Below are 22,498 nucleotides of genomic sequence, written 5' to 3'. Positions count from 1 at the left end.
TGAGAGCCGCCGCCGCCCCCATTGATAGAGCCCCCACCAATCCCGCAGGCGTTTTCGCCAGGATGCCGTTGGGCACGTGGTGTGTGTTAAGTGGGCCCAGACGCGCGTACAGAGACGCGTGATGCTGGGAGGCAGCGGCGGCCCCTGGAGGCAGGTGGTGGGACAGAAGGCCAGGGTGCAGCTGCTCCAGGTGAGCAGCTGTAGCAGCATGGGAGGGGCTGGAGAGGTGGGAGCTGGGCGGGAGGTGGGGGTGCATGCCAAAGAAACGCGCCCGCTCAAAGTCTTCCCGTAGGATTTGCGCACGCTGCTCCTCATCCATCAGGCCCCCTCCCGGCGGTCCCAGCTGGTGAGGCCGGTCAAAGTGGTGGGCCATAAGGGCGAGCTCCTGGCGGACCGCCTGGGTGGAAGCAGTAGATGTGGAAGGGTGGTGAGGCGCGGTTGCTGCGGCTGCAACGGCTGCCGCCCTCTCCGCCTCGAGGAGGCGCTGGTGCTGGAGGAGCCGCGCCAGGTGGGGATCAGCACGTAGGGTGAGGTGCGGGTCGGAACGAAGTGCCATAGCCTCCCTTCGATGTTGCTGATGCTGCTGGGCAGCAAGCTCTCTCCAGGGATCCCAGGTGAAGCTGTGGGGACCTTGCGACGGTCCCTGGGGTGCCCCGTGGGTGAAACGCTCCCCACTTGGGCCCATTACCAAACCGGAACCTGCCGCGCTCCCCAAATAGGCTTCAATAGCCCGAGAGCGATCCAGCAGGGAAAGGTGAGAAGGTGGGTTGGGAGTGGGCGGAGGGAGGGGAACACCTGGAGTGGGAGTCAGTGAGAGAGAGGACGAGGGCGTACCAGAACTGTGGTGGTGTGGGTGGCTGTTGGGGCGGTCGAACGTGTTATTAGGTAGCGGGGCGGGCAGGGAAATGGGGATGTGCTCCGGCTCCTCTTTGCGCTCCTCCTTCACTTTAATCGGCCCCAGGATCAGGGGGGGCTTGGAGACGGGCGTCGTGGTCCGATCAGACTTCTTAGCCTGAGATAAAGAAGTGACGGAGGCAGAAGCCGCTGAGGATGCAGGTAGGCTGCCGTCTCTTTGGGAGTGTTCGTTGTGATGGACGTGTGCTGCCGGCCCTAGCGATCGGGGGTAAAGGTCCAGTGGTGATTGGGCTGAGCGGCTTGCAAGCGGGGGGGTGTTGAGCACGGAGGACGAGGAAGAACGTGGTCTGTCCCGCTCTGCTACTAAAGTGGAAGCGCCATGGGGAAGCCCCCGTGAAGACACTGTCGGCAGCGGCCTCTTGTCCCCATCTCGGTCCCGCTCGCGTTCTCTGTCTCTGTTCAGACTCCGGGTCATGTCCTCAATGGGCCCGCCTCCACCACCAAGGGAGCTGCTGTGACCGTTGATGTGGGAGATGGGGGTGCTACTGCGGGGCTTGAAGGAGGGCGCCACAGGAGACATCCTCACAGGTGGACGGCCATACAGCGTGTTGTCTCTGAAAAACACACAGTTCAAGCACAGTTAATATGGCAAATCAGCTCAGTGGTTCACAAACTCTTTGGGTTAAGGGAAGAACATTTTTCTAATTTTCCCAATATAATCCTAATGTCAATTCAAAACAACTATCATAGCCTTTTGTAGATTAAAAAAAAAAAAGAAAAGAAAATCCACATCCTACCTGTCCTTTTCATCTTTGATGTGGGGTATGTCTCTCCGCTCGCCGTCTTTGGCGCGATCCCTCTCGTCTCGCTTGTCGCCACCTTTGGCCCAGCTAGGGCCTGCCGGGAAGCCCGACGGTGTGCCGTGGAGGCGGTTCCACGGCTCGTGGTGGTTGGAAGCGTTGGACAAGCTTCCCACCACGCTGGCAGGTGAGTCCTTAGGACCGAACATGGAGCCTGCTGCAAACCAGAATTTGTCTGTTACTTTTGAATTCAGGGTACTTCACACTGTGCCCTTGCAATGTCACCGATTTTTTAAGCGATCATTTTTCTTTATGGGTTTTTACAGTATGCGAGCGAGTGCAAATTCATAGACGTATGTGTTGCTGCTCCATGTGAAAGTGGCAGTTGCTTGAAGGTTTATAATTGCTGTAACATCTATGCTAATTTCTGTTTGCATATATATTATGGCTTTTTGCATTACACTGTATGTTAGCAATATGACAGCAGACTACTTAAGATTCCAGTGTGGGTGAACTAAATGTTTGATTGGCTTTTGTTTTATGTCAGTCGTACATTCGCTTCAACTGGCAGTTAGGTTTATGGAATAATTTAAAATGTTTAATAAGTGTGCTTTTGTAAGTTTAAATGTGCCTGTAGGTGGTGGGGTAAAACTATATTAAAAATTGTATATGGTCTGTCTATATCCCTGTTTCACTACCTGCTGGCGGGTCTGTAACATATCCTCCACAATAAAAGGGATTCCATTTTATTTTGCATTAATATCTATCACAAATCATGACTGAGCTCATATAAAACAGCAATTATTTAACATAAAATTCACTCCGACAGCTTGCTATTTGTCAAAATGAGGCCAGTTTGAGGTTTATTAAAGCCAACAATTTGCAAGAAAAGGGACACGATGAGACTGACCAAGTGTTGGGCTTCCGAGTCCTCCAAAGGCACCCGAACCAAGGGCTCCCAGCGGTGTAAAAGGTGGAGAGCGGCCATATGGATCTAAAATATGTGCGCATATATGCATCACAATTACTGTTTCAAATTCCTTTCCACGGGCTTCCTGGGCTGCAGTTAAGGAGATTCCATTTATTAAAACCGCAATCCAAACCCAATAGTTAGCCAGTCAATCTTTTAAAAGAGTGAATCAAAGCAACATTGTAGAATTTAGACGTCGCTCTTACCCAAATGTGCAGCTGGGGTGAGGAAAGATGAGTGGGGTGCTGATGGGGCGATGAAAGGGGCTGAGGACGGATTGACTGCACCTGCCGGAAGGTAACGTGACAGCAACGATCAAATCCAGTCGTTCCAACTATGAAAGACTCCGCTCCAAAGCACATCCGAAACATGTGACATCAAACATTTTTCTGAATGCGTCCGGAGGTCTACATTTTGAATTGTGCGCTTTCAGTGTATACCAGGTTTTGTCTGAACCCATGCCAGGTAGCACTTTGGTCTATAGAAAGAGGTAGCGCTACAGTGCAATGAAGAGTAAGAAGAAGCTACAAACAGCCTCGTGGAAAGTAATTTTCTCAAGTAGGAGAGTGTCTGGATGTTAAAAAAAAAAAAATGTACAAGTGCTGGTCGGCTGGCTGCACCTGTTGCTGAGAAGAGACTGGGAGGTCTGGTCAAGTCGTGATTGGGAGGCAGGGGCCCTCCGATGGGACCCATGGGGCCGAGTCCACCGGCCCCAGGAAGACGAGCCAGCAGGTCATTGCGGAAGTCCAACTTGTGAGGATCAGCCTGCATCAACTGTGAGAAGGAAAGATCACAGCGCAAATCAAACATTTGTTTTGGGGAGTGTGTCCAAGTGTTCTTACGACCGGGGATGTACCTTTACTTTCTTCTGATGGCTCAGGATCATCCACGCCACATATACATGCATAGCACACCACTTTCCAGGTTTCTGCACACCACAAAAAACATGTTTGCTTTGTTAATCAATCAATCTTGCCTTTTATTCAATGATCTCAGACGTGATTTCTTGTCTGATTGTGTGCCTACTCCAGGGATGGGCAAACGGGGGTGCTCAAGGGCCACGTTGGCTTTTTAGAACAGTGGGCCATGTCAATCAGGGATGAGGTTTAAAAATATATACATATTGTTTTAATAAAAATAACAATTTGTACAATTTATTTGTAATTAATTTGATTATACTTTATTTTCCAATTACGTAAAATATTTTTAAAAGTATTTTTTAATTTATAATGAGGGGAAAAAACAGCTACAGCAATACAACGAATATGGCTTTTCACAATGTAAACAGTGGGTCATGTGTGGCCCCCGAACCATGCTTAACCCACCCCTGGTTAATCACTAGCACTCAATCCACATTTCTAAGTCACCTCTCAACATCTTTTTACTATTACAAGTGAGAGCGGCCATAGTGAGGACAGGAGAAGTCAAAGCATTATGAAATGTGAAATATCTAACTGGTGTGCAAGGCCACTCAATGAGCAACAGCGAGCCAACATGTTGTGAGGTTAGTGCGGTGTGAATGAAGCAGTGAGAAAGTAAGATAAGCTGAGCCAGTGCATTCAAAACATCCGTTTGTGCTTACATTACTGATTTTCAACGATGTCCCGAATGGATCAGTTAGCTACGAGAGAACACAGTTGTAAAGCCACTTTTAATCCACATTTCTCACACTGCATAGGAGAAAAGAATACAACCTGACGGGCTACATATTGTAAGTGCAATGAAAAATGCAATGTCGCTGTGGAAACGACAAGACTGACTCAACAACAAGGCACTCCTTACCCGGTGATCTTTGGGCTGCAGGTGGTGTGGCACGACCCCGAGGCGAGCACTCAGATCCGGACCAGTTCCCTGAGGGACAAGAGGCTGTCGCACAAAACAGGACGTCAGGCATCGCTGGCAGACCAGCTAATTAATAACATTTCACATCGACACTTTGGTCCACAGCCTACGCTAAGAAAATGCCTGGGACCATAAAGGTGCTTCTTCAGAATTTTTCAGAACTTTTAAAAAGTTTTTTTAAACCTAGAGGCACAAAAATAAAATCTGACAATTACAGAGGACCTCCCCCATATATGCGCAGTTTGGTATCCACAAATTGGCTTATTATTGGCTCAGTCCCGGGGATCCACTGGACAGAATATTGTAGAACGAGGTCATTGTGATTTACTTTTTCCATGAAGAGGAAACTAATTTTATTTCAATGCCAAATCACCCAGTCCTAAGTGTCTACAACAGGTCCTTACATGCATTCCGAGTATCGTACCATCAAGCAATAAAGCATTTGATTGGAGCTTTACTTCCACGCTCCTTCCGAGGACACCTCCTCCCTTTTAGCAGCACTAAACTGACAAAAATGCTTAACTATATCAAACTATCTCATGAGTGTTAATCGACATGAGGCCATGACCTAGTGTCACAAGTCCTAAACGGGAGGTGAGCTTTCGCCGGATTCCTCTTGTGCACTGAAGAGAACCAGAAGGAGCCACCACCCATTTCTGATCTCATCGGTCAGGACTGGTTCACAGAAAGTATGAAAGATGTCAAGAAAGTTCTCTGCACCTTTGGCTGGAACGCTCCTTGCAGGGAGCTGAAAGGCCCGGTGGGAGGAATCACAGGCTGGATATTGGGCACTGAGGGCGGCGGTGGGTATTGTGGGAAGAACTGTCAAGAAAGACACATTCATGAACACTCGAAGATTCGATGAAGCAGCACTAGCATGATTGGTGATCATTAGTGCGGGCGTTTTGTATTTACTTGGGTAGTCCATATTAAATTGACCCCGATGATCCAAAACATTTAGGTGTAAGGATAAGCAAAATGAAAAGGAAGGGGGCAAAGTCTTTTTCACAGCAGTGTAAGCATGATCATTAGTGGTACTTACAGGATGCCGGTACAGCCCTTCCATTTTGCCCGGGTACTTATCAAACTGAAAAAGCAAAAGTGGGAGAAGGGTTAAATAACACAAACATGGAATTCAGTCCACATTCCAGAACGACTCCAATTTGACATCTGTCAAGGATACTCCTCACCAGGGGCGGAGCAGTGGCAGTGGGGTGCAGGAAGGGCGTGAAGTGTTGGTGCGTGTGCGTATGTTGGTGCTGGTGGTTGTGCTGATGGAACTGGTAGGCCAGCGGCTGGACGCTGGGCTGGTTCTGGGACGTCCGACCAGTCGATCCCGGCGTGGAACTGGACGCCGACGCCCCACCGGGAGTGGAACGACCCACGGCGGCGTTACTGCCTTCGGCTCCCGGAGCGCTGCGTCTGCCCTCGCGTTCTTGTGCGTTCAGGAAGTGAGAGTTTAAATTCTGTCGCAGCATTTCCTGATCTGTGGTGGATGGCATTACAGTGTGGGAAAGACAATTAAAATCACCTCGTGAAAGTTCAAGGTAATAAGGTGCTGCTCTATATTAATTGTACCTGCTGCTGATGAGTGGGAAGGGCCCTGTAGTAGAGGAGGAGGGGGAGGCAGCCCTGGTGAGGAAGTAAACAAGGCCCCCGAGTTGGCCCGGGATGGAGGCCGGAGGGGCCCCGAGGACCCTGCGCCACGAATGTAAGACATGGAGACACTGGTGGAGGGAGTTGGAGGGCGCATGGAAGATGACGACGAAGCAACAGATGCAGGTTTGACTGGCGTGTTGCTCCTGGGGACCAAAACAAGAGAGTCATTGGCTTGCGACTTGAAGGTTAGAACTTGAGACTTAGGGTACATTAAAAGTAAAACAAACCTGCTGTAAAGGGTGTGAGACCGTCCCGGCAAGGTGAGGAAGGGCTTCGGTTTGGACAGCGGGGGGCTGCCGTTGTGGTGCCGGCCGCCATTTCCGTTGACGGCACCGGGCCTGGGGACTGGCCCTGCCGCTGAGGCCGGGGAGCGGGAAGGCAGGCGCGAGAAGGAGGCGGAAGAGGTACAAGACGAAACGGCCTCTGGGAAATGCGACTCCAGGCTCTTCTCCTGGCTCCGCTCCAGGCCAGAAACCCTGGGCGTCACCATCAAGCGCGGGATGCCACTCCGTGCCGACATGCCCGGGCAGCTTTTGCCCACGGTTGAAGGCGGAGGCTCAACAACTTCAAGTGAAAAAAAGAAAAAGACAATTAGTGTCAAGAAGCTGGCCTCTTTTTTCTTTTCTTTAACCATGACCATAGTGTTGTACAATTCATTTCAACCACAGAGGATATAAAAGTAAGCAGTAGTGCAAAGTAATCAAGTACAAATACTTGGTTATTGGTAGATTTTCAGATGCCTGTACCTTAGTTGTACTCATTTTTGTGAAGACTTTTAAATTTTACTTATAATCTCGCCATGCTATATTTAACCTCATACATCAGGTAATGGTTATACTGTACTGGTGTGGATTCCACTCAAGTGGGTGCAGCACTTAATGAGACACTAACCTTTTCGGGTGCTGACTGTGAACACTGGATCCATGTCACGATCCGAGGCCTTGAAAAAGTAAAAATGGCTTATTACACCGAATGTCTAAAACACCATGAAGTGCTTAATTACGCAAAAATGATATGAATGAGGTGATCTCAAATTTCCAGAAGACTCTCAACAGCAGAAAACATGGCTTTGTGCCACACTTTTAATGAATAAAAAATACAATGGTGGCTTAACTGAAGAGTAGGCATGGGCCAGCTTGCAGCTTCAAGGTACACCGTGAAACTATTTTGAAAATACTTTTGCTCACGGTCATCATGCTGTCAGAATCAGATACCAGCCAATGGCTACTACCACTGAATGTGAGAAGACCGGTGAGTCGGTGCAGCACATACCTTGTCTCCAGCATCACTTTCAGTGTCACACTGAAACAAATTGAGGTAAAGGGGGGGAAAAAAATGGTCATGATCAGATCAGATTTAAAAAAAGGATTCTGATCTATGTTCAATGCTCAACTTGACACTTACAATGTAGCCAGTCTCCAAAGGGTGTCCCTAGGGCAGGAGAGAAATGTTAGTGGTTCCAACAGTTTAAAAAGACACTCTCAAAGAGTGTTAAAAAAAGTGAATGAAAGGGGAACGCAAGAAAAAAATGTATATGGAATTCGTGGAAGAGGAATTAAGTTGAATATTCCATCTATGCCCACCGAGAACTCAGCTGATGGGACACCAGAGCCCGAAAGATTTGTCTCACCTCGAGCTTCCTCCTCTTGTTCCGACAGCTGCTAGGGTAGCTGTGCGGAACGCCTTCCTCCGGCTCAGACAGCGGCCCCCCGCCATTCTCCTCCGGACCCCTCTTGCCCTTGTTCCTCCTTCCCAGCATGTCGTTGTGCTGGCTGGGCTTCATAGAGCAGTCCATCTGAGGAGAACAAATTCATTCGGGTAAGCCCAAAGAAGACAAAGTAGGAGGCTGAATTATCATCGTCGTGAGTCGTATGTTTCTGCACTGAATAATCATAAGTAAACCATCGCTGTGATGCGCAAGAACATAAGTGTTGCATTTCACGGGGCTTGTTTGTTCGCACTCTATTGAATAAATGTAAATGATGAAAAATTACTCCAGCTATTTAAACATTATCTCATCCCCCACCCACAACACGTCTTTAGACAAATTATTATGCCCTAAAAGTCCTTTTGAACGGTGCTCCTTTGTTGTCATCTAAATTAAACCAGAATTGACTGACTCGTCACGAAGACTATCCAGGAGTATCTTTCTTCTTTGAAACTGATCTCTTTGGTATGGATTTCACTCTACTCAGAATCATCCCACTGACCAGTTAGTTGAACAGCAGCTGATGAAGGCTCAGCAGAGCCCCTGTTTGTGCCCGTCTCCATGGCAATGCTGCGATTGGCTGTAATTAGCATCAAGACTGACAGTAACCCTTTACCGCCCACCAATCTGTTCAAATCAATCACCTTTTTAAAGGCTACTCCTTTTACTCCTTTTATGTATTAGTCAATAAAGTACTCGTGATTTCTGACTGATGGTGGTGATCACTATTTCAATGCATTCAAATGGGAAAATCCTTTTTAAAAAATTTGTAACATTTGACATATGAAATAAAAAACGTGTGGCTGGCGTGTCTTGACAGCGAGTGATCCACACACCAATACACAAATTGGTGTGTGGATCATTTCACAAACATTTTTCTTGCAAAGCCATTTGGCTGCTTATCAACACCTCCCGGAATGAGTGCATGAAGAATTGAGGCCTCTCAACAAGCCATCAATAGCCTGACTGAGTGGATTGCATTTTCCAAACAAGGAATGGTGTCAGAGTTGAGGAGTTCAAGGATAATGGGTCTGATAGGAAGAGATAAACACAACACCCCCTTACTGTGACACATACACACACACATATACATGCACTACTCTAAGAATGTTCAGGACATTGGGCTTTCGGGCATAATTTCAGGATGAGCTTTAAATGAATTTAGTTTGACGTTCTTAGCTTTCAAAAAGATAATCCACCTGTTCAATGTTTCAGTACTTTTTGCACAACTTCCCCGAATAGAAAAATTCACAACAGTTGTTGGATGAAGAGTAAATGCCTGCGAGGATCAACATGCACACATTTACCTCCAAAGCTTCCAAGCTGACAAAGCTGGCAATGGCAAAGCCATCGATGATGTCTTCCTCACACGACACCGACTCCCTCTTCCTGCGACGGGGTGGTCTGTGTCGACCAAAACCAGGCCGGCCCTCTTTCTCACCCGGACCCGGACCGAGGACGCTGTTTGTCCCACGATCCTCCCGATCGGAACCCGACGACAGGGACGTGGCCCGCTCCTCCGCCAGGTTGACTCTCCTGCGCCGCCGCTCCCTGTCGCGCTGGGAACGGGAGCGGCGGCTCTGCCTGGTTCCAGTGCTTCGGCTCGGACCCTCCATGTCCTCCAAGCCTTTTGTCCAACTCAAATGACGCCAAAGGCACTTATTTCAAGTCCCGGTCCGGTGGAAGGTGGCACCTAACCGCAAAGAGATGACACCAGCCCCCCCGGGCCCTCGCTCGGAGCCCCAGTTAAAATGGCGTTAACTGAACCAGTGGATAATACTATTTTCCTTCCTTTGACAACAGTCTATTGGCGTCGGGGCCTTTCTTTCGGCGGAATTTGAGTGTCATTTCAATTATTTTCAACGAGCCACGACGGAAGTGAAGCACAAGTACAACGATCAAGACATCTTCTAAATGGCTAACATTAGCTCGCTAGCAAGGAAAATAAGTCAATAAGCATGTAAACAACGACGACAGCCCTGCTAAGATTGATGACAACGCCCGCTGAACTCTCTCACACGGGTTTAGTGTTGAAAATCAGGCCATCGCCAACTAACATTTCCGTCAACAATTTACCGACAATTTATTTGAGTGCTAGCACAAAAACGACACGGTTAGCTAGATAGGAAGGCCCAGAGGCCAAATAGTGGAACGCAAACACACTGGCTGTCGTGACATTGTAATATTAGGTCAGAACTAAACCAGTCACTCACAAATGTCTAATTTAAAGTCCAAATTTTGCATCTGTTAACGCTATGAACGCGACCACTTGCCAAGCACTCGTTTCGCGTTGACTCCAACACATTAGCATTTGCTAATTCAATAGCACGAACGAGGCTAACTTCGATACATCACAATATATGCAGACAGCAACCTAAGAATAAATACCTATTTTCGCGATAGCGTCCCGCGACTAAACATCCAGACAGTTAACCGCGTGGCCGAAAAATGTTCTCCAGTTGATGTTTCTTTTTTTCAACTGTCGATGAGTTTGACGGTCGATAAATGATGGTTTGAGTTTGTATCCCATCAAAAGAAAGACGTAACGTTAGCACTTCAGCTAGGTTAGCATTAGCCGACCCAGCTGTTAGCTAGCGGGGGTTTATCCTTTTTTCCTCCAAAGGAAACTGGAGGAATGCGAAGCCACTATTGACAATCACTCGTTTAATAACGTCATATTAGTCCTCCGAGCTCAAATATGCTTCCGATCCCCTTCCATCACGTGGAACAATAAATCAAGGCCCGTTCTTGAAAGCCTCGGTGTCGATTTCCATAAACGAGGGTGTCGACCAACCCCCGTCGGGCTGGGCAGCTCCTCTGTGCAGCCTTCACAGTTTAGATCCAATGTTTAGCACAAGTTCAACTGGTCGCCGGCGTCCCCTGCTCGCGATTTAAATTTCCTGGCCAGGTCCAGTGTGCAAAAAACATATGTGGGTTGGGGGCAGCCAGCGTCCTCCACCGTTTCCTTTTCACGCGTTTCCTCGGAATAGTAAATGTATCTTGGACATCGGGGAGACGCAACCCTTTTCAGCCGTGCAGTGCATTGTGTGCGCAAGTCTTCTTCCTCCGTACGGCGGGTGCTTGATGCCACCTCCGTTTGTTCATACTGCCGCCTTGTGGGAGCTGGCGAAATGGAGGACATGTGCAAATAACCCATGGACAAAATACAGAAACGTACACTTAAATAATACTTAAATGACATGAACAAAATGAAATCGTACCTCTACTAAGTTGGACTTCCCATGTTTCCCTTCTTTTACCCTCCTGGCGTTTCCGCTCTTAATATGATATGCAGCACTCACAGGCAACAATGAGGCACTCTAAAGCAGCAATCCCAGAGCAGAGACCCGGTCTCCACACACTGGCTGTCAAGTCTCATATTTTTTCTCCTTTTCCCTTCCCAACACTTCCGCTTTTCTTAACGTGACGCGCATACACTCACAGTAGACAATGAAGCGGAGCCTTTCCAGCAGTCTACTGTGCACTCCATTGTCATCACATCATTGGCATCATCTTCTGTGCCATAAAAAGTCAATTAGGTCAACTTGTTGCACATTTGTTGTCCTCAGTTTGTACTAGCTGGACTTTGATTGAGACATTTGTCTTTTTTTATTCCCTTGAAGGAACTCTTTATCTTTAAACTAGCAGTCGACAAAGTCGTGTGACTGTTGAGCCCATCTGAAATACAGCTTTGAAGTGACTTGCACTGCTTGGTGTGATCAACCCACAGCCTGTTGCAGTCTTCAGCATGGTGCTCTAGTTCTGTTCCATCCATTATTGCAGTTTCCGCAGATATGGCTGATACATCTAGCAATCTGGTGGAGGACTCGGTAAGCTTGTCCTCTGTCCGGCGGCATTTTTTTAATTTTTTTGTAGCTTCCAACCAACACCATCTCTGTCCTTGATTGGTGTTTATTGCGAAACCTGCAAACCCCTCCTCTTCAAAAGAAAATGCAAAACGTCTAATATCACCTTTAATATTTCTTGGAGCCTATCTTAACTCTTGCTGCCAGTTTTTGTTGTTTATACATCACCATTATTAAGTTGACAGAGCAGGTATGTCGTTTACAGCACGGCTGTCACTATCAAATATGTATTTTTGTTATTGTTTCAACAATTAAGTAATATCACACGAAAGGGATAGCGTCACACTCACCAATGCACTTTCAGCTATTTATTGAACAGGACAAGCAGCCAAACAGACACAAAATGAAAACACTTGCAAAGAGCATGGACCAGACATTAGTTCAGTCAGTGATTAAAGTCAAGTGAAAAAAAAAATGAGGGCCACACGAATAGATGTACTTTCAGCTTCACTTTATTCAACAAGTCAAGCAGCCTAACACTTAAATGCAAAATGACAACCCTCGCAAGGAGCACCTCCATTGAAAATGGCCAACTGAACCTGGAGTCAGATGTTAAAGCATGAATACTTGAACTGGCCCTTGAGCACAAAAGTTTGCCCACCCCGCCCTGTTGTGCATTTCATTTGCCCAGTTCAAACTTCAGAGTGTCATGTGGGCCTGGTAGAGGCAAGCAACGTGTGCAACAGGATACCGGTGGCCACAGACACATTGAGTGACTCTACGCCAGGTAGAAGTTGTCTCCCGGCTGGAATGGTAACAAGCGTCTGACACAAAGCTAAAAGCTTCCGGGACAATCCCTCACCCTCCCCTCCAATCAGCAGCAGCGTGGGCATGGTCAAGCGAAAGTCCGAACATGGCATGATGGGAACGCTCTCAGATTCCGGCGCCTCGGCCCCCACTGTGCCGACCACTTGCCAGCCTCGTGCCGCCTTGACCTTGACCATGTCCTCCAGGTCTTCGTACCCGTACACGCCCATCACCTCCATGATGCCGGCACTGGCCTTGCTGACCACCGGCGTCAAAGGGCAGCTGTGCCGGACGCTGCTGGCCACCCGGTCCACGCCGAGGAAATACGCAGAGCGCAAGATGGCCCCGAGATTCATCGGGTCTTGAATCCCATCCAGGACAAGCCAGAGAGGCGTGGACTTTGAACTCTGGGCTGAGTCTTCGGTCAGGTAGCTCAGCGGAGTGGCTCGCAGACAAACTCCTTGATGAACCCGACTTAAAACCATCCGATCCAGGTCTTTCTTATTGACCCGCTGGATGGGAACTCGTCGCTGGTGAGCTTCCTCACAAACCTTGAGAAGCGATGACCTGTTCGAGATGTCACCGTCTTTCACAAACAGCTTCAAGGCCTTCCGGCGAGCCTGGGTGAGAGCCAGGAGACAAGGAGCGACCCCAAAGACAATCTCATGCTGGTCTAAAGACTCCAAGGATGGTTTGAGTCTTGTAGTCCTCTCTCTGTCTGATAAGTCCTCCAGAGCCAGCTTCTGAAGCTCTGATGACATTCGTCTTGGATTCTGAAGTTTATTTGGTGATGCTTTCTGATCCGGGTACCTTCCTCCTGACAGTTTAGATTTGCTGGATCTCCTGGTGTTATTCACTCTGTTGTCCTCATGGTAAGCAAAATGGGAGTCCAGAGCCCAGCTAAATTTCCACGTCCTAAAAAACAGCAGCCTGTGCTTAGAAGCATAATTGAATAACCTCATACTGGGGCTTTCAGTCGAGCCTTTTAAGCCGCAAAGAATCAGTCAAATATCGAGACATTTTAATTCCATACTGATCAGAATCCTAAATATCAGCTCGCAAACGCTTAACTGCTTTTGAAGACCAGTACGCGGACTGACAAAACCAATACTGAATTAACCACGTTGGTTTGTAAGGTCGCGGTACAATTGAGCTCAAGACAGGATAACGAGCGTTTGCACTACAAAAATAACAGTGCAACAGTCAAAATATTGCATCACAGTCGTAATTTGGTGATTAATATTGTACAAGCATTTTTTGGAGTTTTATTAAATAAACTATATCTTCCCAACAAAACAAACTATATGCTACTTTGACCACTTCTAATGTTCACATAATCCTTATTTTGAAATGTGTTCATGGTTGTCATATTTACTTCCTGTATTTGTTTCAATTTCGTGCACGTGACCGATACGGCTGGCGTCACTTGTGACGTTGTCGATGAAATCACTAACCGGAAGTAAAACTAAGGCAACGCGGAAGTGTGTGGAGGAAAACAAAACTCGTCGTTTGAGAAGATCGTTTGTGAGGAAATCTTAATAAACGTCGTTTGTCGTTTGGATTTTTGTGCTGGGTCGACCAGAGAGCATCAAGGTGAGCTGAGAGACTTTGTGACGGCTAACGCAAGTAGTGGAGGTGGAGGGGAAGTGTTGGTGAGGTAATGACGGCTCCAAAAAGACGTCATGTCGGCAGCCAAGAAATGAACAGGCCTTAAGCCACTTAGTTGACTACAACGCTAAACTGGGGTACCATTAATGTAGTGTTTGAATTTGGCACAAACTGTCAGTTGACGAGGTAAGTTTTTACAATTATATACACTCTGAAGTAGCATCACCCGTATACCCTCTCTCGTTATTTCTAAAATGTAAACATGTAATTACGAGCAATATACAGGGACAATACTTGTTTGGATGTTCTCCAATCTAATAAGCTAAGGCACACATTTTCCATATGAAGAAATGTCGCAAAAATGTGGATACACGGGTTGGTTATGTACCTTCAGTGTAAGAGCGTACAATTGTTCTCCTTGTCGCTGACCTAAATAAATTAGTTTTCATATGTGGAGGTTGAAAAAGATTGACAATCTTATTTTGACAAACTGTTTTTCAATTGTAGTGAGTAAAAGTAAATAAGTCATCAGACTAGTGAATAGTCAAGAAATACCCAGAACTGAAAAAATACTTAAGTACATTAGCAAAGTATTTGTATTTGGAATCCCGGCTACAACATGTTCACCCCATTCTTGCATCGGGTTTTCCTTTCACATCCCAAAAACAGGCTTGTTAGGTGAATTGAAGACTAAATTGTAGGTGGCTGGCAACCAGTCCATTGTGTACTCCACCTCTTGCCGAAAGTCAACCTGGCACCAAACCCGCGAGTGTGTTGAGGATAAGCAGTATAGAACATGTATGAATGTTCCTGTATCATCAGTTTTTCCCCCTCTGTGCTTCCAAACAGATGGAATTCCTTTTTGGGAAGAGAAAGACTCCGGAGGAGATGCTGAGGCAGAACCAGAGGGCGCTCAACCGGGCCATGAGGGATCTGGACAGAGAGCGAACAAAACTGGAGCAGCAGGAGAAGAAGATCATCGCTGACATCAAGAAAATGGCCAAACAGGGACAAATGGTGCATAAAGTCTTCTTGTGAAACAAACAAACACAAAAGATCAAATTCTGAACATGTGACTGAAATGTGTGCAGGATGCCGTCAAGATCATGGCCAAAGACTTGGTACGCTCCAGACGCTACGTGAAGAAGTTCATCATGATGAGAGCCAACATTCAGGCCGTCAGTCTGAAGATTCAGACGCTCAAGTCCAACAACAGCATGGCGCAAGCCATGAAGGGCGTCACCAAAGCCATGGCTACAATGAACAGACAGGTCCGCCTCAGTCATGTCAAACACACTCGAAGTCTTGTTTGGTAGAATTTTGAGAAGTTGTTGTCATGGGCGCAATTTAAAATGTTTAATAAGTTAAATCCAATTGAAGTAGATAAATAGTCGCCTAACATATAAGACCAAAACTGTGATATTGTTTATTGTAATACAGATTCACCTCTCACTTTTCTTTGTAAAATAAAAAAATACATGGGAAGAGTACCATGAAAAAATGATTACATATTCAATCGCAATATCAAGGGGGTGGGGAGTAGGATGCAATCTGCTTATTTTTCAAAATCATTTTAGCCCCTTTCATCAAAAGCACAAAATTGACAGCAGTGCATATCTGCGTGTTCCTCCACAGCTCAAACTGCCTCAGATTCAGAAGATCATGATGGAATTTGAGCGGCAGAGTGAGATTATGGACATGAAGGAGGAGATGATGAACGACGCCATCGATGACGCCCTTGGGGACGAAGATGACGAGGACGAAAGGTGAGCCGCGACAGCATGGTTTGAGTTGAAGCATCCTCAGCTATCGCTCCTCTTTGACACATTCAAGATGACGGTGGCATTGATGTATGATTCTGCAACAATATATTTTTCAAGTCTGTGCCGTGTGTGCTGACTTTTTGCTTGATCTTTCTCACAGTGACGCCATTGTGTCCCAAGTCCTGGATGAGCTGGGTCTTAATCTTAGTGATGAACTCTCCAGTAAGAACAAAACAATGCCAAGGGTTACCATTGCTATCTTAACTTTTTTTTTTTTTTTAAACACTCTTAATGTAGACAAAAAATGACTCATTTGGAGATAAGTTAACATTTCATAGAAAAAATATCAGTGTTTGGATTGTAAATTGTCCACTGTGTTCCTTCCAGACCTCCCAGCTACTGGTGGAAGCTTGTCAGTGGCCGCTGGGAAAAAAGCGGAGCCTCAAGCCACCTTAGCCGATGCGGACGCCGACCTGGAGGCACGGTTAAATAACCTCCGCAAAGACTGAATGCAAAACACATGCTGACTTCTTGGAACGTCTTGCCATGACGGTGGTTGGCTTTTTCTTTCTGCGGTGTTTCATTTGATGTGGGTATGTTATATCAAAATACAAATTATCCTTGATGGGGACCTGAAACGTCCCGTCTCATTTATGACAATGCCAAAAGACAAATCCACTGACAGCGTGTCCATGCTTACTTTTTGTTGCTTTTAAATTAACACTGACTAATAACCCAAGTTATAGAACAATTTCTTTAGATATGTGATCAGTGCAGAGCTGTTGAATCTATTATCTAAACATTTTGTTTTGTCCACAAAAAGGGTGGCTCATTTTACGAACTTAAAAATAGACCCTTGGTGGGCTGATATCAACCCAAAACCTGTTTATAGTTTTTACACCAAGAGATGGAATGGTGTTCATTTTTTGTTGTTGAATAATAAACCTTTTTCCACATTTAACAAAGGCTGTTTCGGTTAATGCGAGAGAAGATAATTTTGGTGTGAAAATTCCAAACAGCCTCAGTTATGCTATTTTAGAAATTCAAAAGTTGCTGACTTCCCTATAAAGAGCAAAACAACTCAGGATAACAATGACAAAATGAAAAGTCAACCTCGCAGTGTGGTGATGGGGGGAAAAAAAAAAGATCTAAATCCAACCCCGCAAGAGAGAGAAATGGTTATTTTATTCCAAAAAGAAAATGCAACTTTCAATTTGTCAACAATCATTGAATTTTGAATGTACACAACACGTTCCAACATTAAATAATAAAAAAATAACAGCCATGTTTTATGTACACTGTGAAAGCTATGTACAGACGAAGCTTCCGGACCTAGCCAACATCTATTCCACTTGTTACAGTATAGCGGTTGAAGCTGTTGCCTCGTGAAGGAAAACAAACCAAATCAAATTTACTGCGGAGGGGAGAGAAACTGCGGAGGGGAGAGAATGGCAGCATGTCGTTAGAACTACAAGCTAGGAACGTTTCCGTCGAAAATGGATTCCCCGATGTTGGCTTCCTGCTCCTGGAAGAGGTCAATGTATACACATTCACTATTTGTGTGCGTGTCAATATTTTCCGACACTCTGGACACTTTGCAGCCAAAAGTCATGCTTGCATCCTTTTTATTTTGCTTAAGAGCAGATAAGATCCATCGAGGGGTTAAGCCATGCTACCGTTGTTTCCGATGTCTTTTACAGCAAAATGGAACCCATGCAATTCACATGTTAACGACTCACAAAAAAAGGGATTTGGGGGTGAAATTTCAGGTTGGAACTTAACCTGTACACGTGCACTTCATTTATGAACTCTATAAACTTTTGATTGAAGGTGTCTCAGAACTTTTTGCACAGAAGTCACAAAGGGGCATAGAAGTGGAACCGAAAGCCCACTTTCCCTTACTTTTTGTGAGTAGTGTAAAAGTAAAAACTAAACTGAGGAAACAGAACATTCAGGTTCAAGCCAACATTAGGACCCGTCTAGTTTTTTTTCTTCCCCCAACAGAGAAAACAGATTCAGGCTTTTTTTTTTTCCTCAACAGACCTTCACTGTGTGTGAAGAGTGCAATGCTCCATAGATGGATGGTTGAGCGACAGATACACAGCACCACAGTAAAGTTGGAACATTTCTTTCCTAAAGCAGTCGCAAAATGTAAAGGTGTCCAAGGAGCTCTGACGCAAACCGTATTTTTCTTTTTTTAATCGGTGTCAGCTGAGTGCAGTAACAGTGAAGGTATTCGAAGATGGGAACGCAGCTACCACGTCACGCCGCGTGATGAGTGATATGTTTGACATGTCTTTCTCTTCCGCAAAGAAAAGCAACAGCAGTTACACAATTGGTGACTTGACCGTATCGAACTAAATGGCGGCGTCTCCCACTCGGCGACATTCACTTGCGACAGGTCCGGTGAGGAGTATGTTTCTTGGGCACCTCGATGCGGCAGCGGCTGCGCTCATCCAGCCAAGGCAGCTCAAAATTCCTGGAGGGGAGAAAAAATAATATTTTTAAGAACCAGTAGTGATAAAACGACTCATGGCTATTTACTAATTTTTGGACTTGAGACTTGCTTGGTTAAAATTTTATGGTAAGTGACTCAAGGTAATGTTCACATTTCATCTCAAAACAAGTAACAACATGGACTGATGAAAAGCACTTATAAAATGTTCAAACTTACTCTTGTGTAAGTTTGGGCAACGGCCGACCAAACGCAACCACTGGCAAGAAGGGTGTGATCATAATCGCTTCGACTAGAAGGAAAAAAAAAAAAAAGTATTAAATAAATGTATCTTGACCAAAATATTGTCTATTTTTTGCAATGCTACAAAAGGTAGTAAATTTAAGGAGGGCACAAGGGTTGACGATGAGCTACCGTCTTCAGTTTCTGGATAGAATGATGAAAGTTCAGGCTCAGTCTCCAGTATGATCTTCTTCCTGTTCATGCGCTGCTGCAGGCGCTGGAACATGCGCTGCTCTCGGATCCGTTGGATGTCCCACCTGTATGCAGGAATCAAGAGGAACCCCGTGAGGCTGACATTTGAAGCTTCCAATAAAGGGGCATCCAAATCTTTTCTTCTGAGTCTTAAAATCAAACGGACCACTTATTGACGCCCTTGATGTAATACCACCCCCCCCAAAAAAAATATGACAATGCTGTCACCTCTTCCTCCTCTTCTCATCCAGTTCCAGCTTGGCGTGGCGTTTGAGAAACACACCGTCGTCCAGCGGCTGGACGAAGAAGACGGGCGGATTGACTTTTGCCACTTTTTTTTTGCCACTTCAATTCCGATCTTTGCGACGTTCTCACCTCCTGTGCGTCAAAGCTTAAATCCTCACCCAACGGCTCGATGACATTTTCCCGCCATGACGGAACTGAGAGTCGGCACGAAGACGGGAAAAGGAAGTTCATCATGGAGTGTGTGCTGGATGCATCTGAAGGACATAGAGGTGGTGGAAGGTACGGTTCACACACACACACACACACACACAAAAAAAATAAAATAATCTGCATAATCAGAGAGTACACGATGAGTCCACTCACTGGCCACCTCCTCCTCTTCCTCCTTCTTGGGAGAAGTATCGCGCAGCGGCGACACGGGAGGTTGGTTCCAGCAGCACAAGTACATCTCCGTGGTGGACAGGAAGGGGAGGTCGTCCATCTGGCAGCTCAACTCCGCCGCCTCCTCTTCTTTTCCCCTGGCCGGAGCGCTCCTCTCCGGCGTCTCCTTGCTGCGCAGCTCGCGCTGAGACGGAGACGCCGGTTGACTCTCCGGCTTGTGGGGACTCAGCTTGGCGCTTTTGCCACGAGACTTCTGGAGTTTGGAGTCCCCAAAGCAGGATTTTCTGTTGGGCACATGTATCAATTTGGGAATTACGTCAAGGAAAAATTTAAAATGTTCAAAACTGGAAATCACTGATTTTACTCATTCTCAATGCAACATGATGGTTTTTTTTTTGCATTTTCCTAATGTCCCATTTTACATTTCCCCTAACCAAATTGCGTTTCAGACTTCACCTCTTTTGCCCTTTGCTGCCTCGACTTAAGGGTAGCAGGGTAGATGGATTGGGCTGAGGGCTCTCCTCTACTTCTAGGTCCCACATGTCCTCCTTGTCGGGGGTCCAAGGCTCCAGCGGCTGGAAGAGGCGCTTGTCACGTGGCGGGTCCTTTTTGGTGAGCTGCAGGCGGCGTTCCATGCGCTCAATACGTGCCAGAAGCTACACAAGTGGATGCAAGGTCTCATTGCTTCGGAGTGACGTATAACTTGCGATAAGTCATATTTGGAAAACATTGGCAGTTTATTGCTGGCAGTCAATGGAAAATCCTGTTGACTGAGAGATTTACCTTCAAATAATGAAGACTCAATGCTATGTATTTTCCTAATCTGTGAAATTGGATTTTATTCCTCAACACTTTTTATCATGTGTCTTCATTTTTTTTTTTATATCATCACCCAGTCCTATGCAAGAACTCATTGCCAGTCAGCGGTATGAAACCGTTGAATGACTATGCTGTCAAGTTAAAAAAAAAAGGTACATGTCAGTATATTAAAAAATCCCATTTGTTTTCCATACCGTCTCCTTGTCTGCTTTGAGATCATCGATCTCTTTGTCCTTGGACTGCAGCTGCTGCTGCTGTTGCTCGATGAGGTCCAGCTGCAGCAGCAGGATCTGCCGCAAACAGTTGGCCTGCGTGTGAGGGTTGGCCGGGCTCTTCCGAAGGTTCTTCCACTTGCCCTCGGACGACACTTCGATTGACGCGGCGCCGAGAACGCCATCGGCATCCTTGGGCGTGTTGTTGTTCGGCGCCATCTGAGGGTTTTCCATGCTGTCCATGGAGAGGGGTTTGCCTTTCACCGGGGTTCCCTCACCCCCCATTTGTCTGACAGGGGACAGAACCCCCAGAGCGGCGGCCCGATCTACTTCGACGACTTCCGAGACGTTGCCGCTCATGTAAGTCTGTTCCGAGCGCTTGGACCTGCTCGGGATCTTTCCGGCCCAGCGGAAATCGCCTGGAGCATCCGAGGGCGAGTCACGTGACTCCCTCCTGAGGCTCACGGGAAACAAAGACAACGTCCCACCTATGGCGTTAGCGTTTGCCTTGGATCCCAGATGCGGGCCTGGGGAGGCTCTCATGCTCATGGCGACTGTTCATGGTGTGAACGTGGCTAGCTGCCCCCTGCAAAGTGCACACAAACCAAGTTTATTCCACTCACGTATAAAGTTTAGAAGTATCTACCTCTGCTTATTTTTACCAGGTTCAATCAAGTAACAATTGTCTTTTGTAACCAAGAACGTCTGAATGTGTCCAGGATGGTTCTTGCCTCTTACCCAAAGTCAACAGGGTAGGCTCCAGCTCACATGTGACTCAAGTGAGGTAAGATGTACAAGAAAACGGATGCACAGACCCTTTACGGCCATCTTGGGGCCAGGGCACTATGCTGAAGTGTGCAGAGCAGCTTCATTTAGTTAGGCCATGGCATCGTCTAATAGAAGAATCTGCAGTTCCACACACACACACACAAAATTCTCTTCTACCTTCTCCTTTTCAGGCTCGGTCATAAATTTGATTGGAATATTGTGTTTTGGTTGCCTTGCTTATGTTTACCGCTACCTGAAATAAATGAAATGGGGGGGAAAATCTGCGTGAACAGGGAATTACAAACCCTTTACGGTGGACGTCATTCGCAATCTCCTGGTCCTGTATCTTAAATATGCATCACACCCTGTCGTTTTGGAAACAGTCTTTTTCCAGGGTTTTCTTTGAAAAATAAAACGTCGAAAGTACAATAAAATACATCAAAATAAGCATACGCACCTGTGCGAATGAACGGAAACTACCACTCCTGCCTCAATTTGATCCAGGAAAAACCCTGCAGACACAAACGTTAAGACACGGTTTTGTTTGTGACTCTCGCTTACGGCCGTGTCGTGTCTTGTCCGAACAAATACACTCGCCGTTATGTTGTTACTTTACGTCAAGTCTGCGTTACCTTTCCTTTTCATACGAGTCACACGCCGGGGTTTGAAATTGCAAGCTAAGCTATACAAGCGCACACGCCACACAAACACGCAAAAACTACAGTACTTTCGCGACTTACTTCTCACGTTAGCAACGATTTAGCCGGAGTGTGCAGAGGTTCAAGGACCCGGGAGTGGCAGTGAAGCAACCTCCATTTTAGCTCCTCCATTTTAGCTTGCCGTGATTAAAAAAAAAAAAAAAAAAAAAAAAAAAAACAATAACAGCTACCTAGCTCCAGTGGATAGCCTGCTAGCTTAGCACACACAAAAACCCGCGGTCAAAGCGTCGCCGCCGCAATGATCGCAGCTAAACACTCAAATTCCTTACACGCATGTTTTCAAACACCCACCATGTCTGCTTGTGAGCTTACCCGGGCTATAATTGAAGTCCACCAACAATGCTCGTCATGTTCCCTGTTCAAGTATTGTAAAGCACTCTCTTCTGCGCATGCGCGGGGAGTTAGATTGCCTGTCTTGCTTTAAAGGTTTTCTTGAAGACACATCACACTAAATCATCAAAGTCAAAGGGGAGATGTGGCGCAATAGTGTGGCAAACAGGCAAACACATTTACACGTCTAATTAAAGTACTCTACACATAGCAGCATGTAAATAGTTGGAAGTATTAGTAGTTTTCATTTTTATTGCAGCTTAAAATAATTTTAAT

At 46.3% G+C, this 22,498-nt stretch overlaps 4 protein-coding genes across 12 annotated transcripts in view; 1 reads left to right on the top strand and 3 right to left on the bottom strand.

The window, feature by feature from the left end:
• fbrs (fibrosin) overlaps nt 1-10,915 on the bottom strand; it is a 14,402-nt gene extending 3,487 nt beyond the window's left edge. Inside the window, exons 1-18 of the mRNA XM_019887796.1 lie at nt 9,142-10,915; nt 7,757-7,921; nt 7,531-7,557; nt 7,399-7,428; nt 7,018-7,066; nt 6,354-6,690; nt 6,046-6,269; nt 5,658-5,953; nt 5,510-5,554; nt 5,188-5,289; nt 4,408-4,491; nt 4,208-4,246; nt 3,482-3,553; nt 3,246-3,399; nt 2,832-2,912; nt 2,566-2,649; nt 1,653-1,872; nt 234-1,469 (exon numbers count right to left, since the gene is read on the bottom strand). Of these exons, the coding sequence (XP_019743355.1) occupies nt 234-1,469; nt 1,653-1,872; nt 2,566-2,649; nt 2,832-2,912; nt 3,246-3,399; nt 3,482-3,553; nt 4,208-4,246; nt 4,408-4,491; nt 5,188-5,289; nt 5,510-5,554; nt 5,658-5,953; nt 6,046-6,269; nt 6,354-6,690; nt 7,018-7,066; nt 7,399-7,428; nt 7,531-7,557; nt 7,757-7,921; nt 9,142-9,450 (3,554 nt within the window). The 5' untranslated portion in view covers nt 9,451-10,915. The remainder of the gene's footprint in view (nt 1-233; nt 1,470-1,652; nt 1,873-2,565; nt 2,650-2,831; nt 2,913-3,245; nt 3,400-3,481; nt 3,554-4,207; nt 4,247-4,407; nt 4,492-5,187; nt 5,290-5,509; nt 5,555-5,657; nt 5,954-6,045; nt 6,270-6,353; nt 6,691-7,017; nt 7,067-7,398; nt 7,429-7,530; nt 7,558-7,756; nt 7,922-9,141) is intronic.
• Nucleotides 10,916-11,993: 1,078 nt separating this feature from the next.
• On the bottom strand, nt 11,994-13,619 carry mrm1 (mitochondrial rRNA methyltransferase 1 homolog (S. cerevisiae)). Its single transcript, XM_019887792.1, has one exon. It carries the CDS (start codon nt 13,407-13,409, stop codon nt 12,348-12,350), a length of 1,062 nt encoding a protein of 353 aa, XP_019743351.1. The 5' UTR covers nt 13,410-13,619; the 3' UTR covers nt 11,994-12,347.
• Nucleotides 13,620-13,887: 268 nt separating this feature from the next.
• Nucleotides 13,888-16,783, top strand: chmp2a (charged multivesicular body protein 2A). Of its 3 annotated transcripts, none has more exons than XM_019887793.1 (6): nt 13,888-14,040; nt 14,905-15,072; nt 15,147-15,326; nt 15,691-15,821; nt 15,979-16,062; nt 16,157-16,783. In XM_019887793.1, the coding sequence occupies exons 2-6, from the start codon at nt 14,905-14,907 to the stop codon at nt 16,272-16,274; spliced, it is 681 nt and encodes a 226-aa protein (XP_019743352.1). In that variant the 5' UTR covers nt 13,888-14,040; the 3' UTR covers nt 16,275-16,783. The 3 variants fall into 3 exon arrangements, with proteins under 3 accessions (XP_019743352.1, XP_019743354.1, XP_019743353.1); XM_019887795.1 differs by having other exon boundaries at nt 13,889-14,040; nt 15,979-16,040; nt 16,206-16,783; XM_019887794.1 differs by lacking the exon at nt 13,888-14,040 and adding an exon at nt 14,136-14,241.
• Nucleotides 16,784-16,985: 202 nt separating this feature from the next.
• msl1b (MSL complex subunit 1b) lies at nt 16,986-22,306 on the bottom strand. 7 transcript variants are annotated; one of them, XM_019887785.1, is made up of 11 exons: nt 22,205-22,306; nt 21,631-21,685; nt 21,479-21,538; nt 20,388-20,991; nt 19,831-20,030; nt 19,357-19,658; nt 19,123-19,247; nt 18,976-19,043; nt 18,688-18,812; nt 18,493-18,565; nt 16,986-18,297 (listed from the first exon to the last, which is right to left on the bottom strand). In XM_019887785.1, exons 4-11 carry the CDS (start codon nt 20,952-20,954, stop codon nt 18,207-18,209), a joined length of 1,551 nt encoding a protein of 516 aa, XP_019743344.1. In that variant the 5' UTR covers nt 20,955-20,991; nt 21,479-21,538; nt 21,631-21,685; nt 22,205-22,306; the 3' UTR covers nt 16,986-18,206. The 7 variants fall into 7 exon arrangements, with proteins under 7 accessions (XP_019743344.1, XP_019743346.1, XP_019743345.1 ...); XM_019887787.1 differs by lacking the exon at nt 21,479-21,538; XM_019887786.1 differs by lacking the exon at nt 22,205-22,306 and adding an exon at nt 21,914-22,169 and having other exon boundaries at nt 20,388-21,538.
• Between the last annotated feature and the right edge of the window lie 192 nt (nt 22,307-22,498).

This window comes from Hippocampus comes, unplaced genomic scaffold, assembly GCF_001891065.2.
Source record: "Hippocampus comes isolate QL1 unplaced genomic scaffold, H_comes_QL1_v1.1 scaffold416, whole genome shotgun sequence".
Classification (NCBI taxonomy): domain Eukaryota; kingdom Metazoa; phylum Chordata; class Actinopteri; order Syngnathiformes; family Syngnathidae; genus Hippocampus; species Hippocampus comes.
Note: the sequence above shows the minus strand (reverse complement) of the source record. Positions and strands in the feature narration are given on the sequence as shown.

Excerpts from the sequence above, each read along its gene's own strand:
- msl1b (XM_019887785.1), bottom strand. The coding sequence starts at position 20,954 with ATGAGCATGAGAGCCTCCCCAGGCCCGCATCTGGGATCCAAGGCAAAC. Across the intron at positions 20,031-20,387 it reads TCAAAGCAGACAAGGAGACG|CTTCTGGCACGTATTGAGCG; the intron begins GTATGGAAAACA and ends CCACTTGTGTAG. Across the intron at positions 19,659-19,830 it reads GGCAGCAAAGGGCAAAAGAG|AAAATCCTGCTTTGGGGACT; the intron begins GTGAAGTCTGAA and ends TGTGCCCAACAG.
- chmp2a (XM_019887793.1), top strand. The coding sequence starts at position 14,905 with ATGGAATTCCTTTTTGGGAAGAGAAAGACTCCGGAGGAGATGCTGAGG. Across the intron at positions 15,073-15,146 it reads TGGCCAAACAGGGACAAATG|GATGCCGTCAAGATCATGGC; the intron begins GTGCATAAAGTC and ends AAATGTGTGCAG. Across the intron at positions 15,327-15,690 it reads TGGCTACAATGAACAGACAG|CTCAAACTGCCTCAGATTCA; the intron begins GTCCGCCTCAGT and ends GTTCCTCCACAG.
- mrm1 (XM_019887792.1), bottom strand. The coding sequence starts at position 13,409 with ATGAGGTTATTCAATTATGCTTCTAAGCACAGGCTGCTGTTTTTTAGG.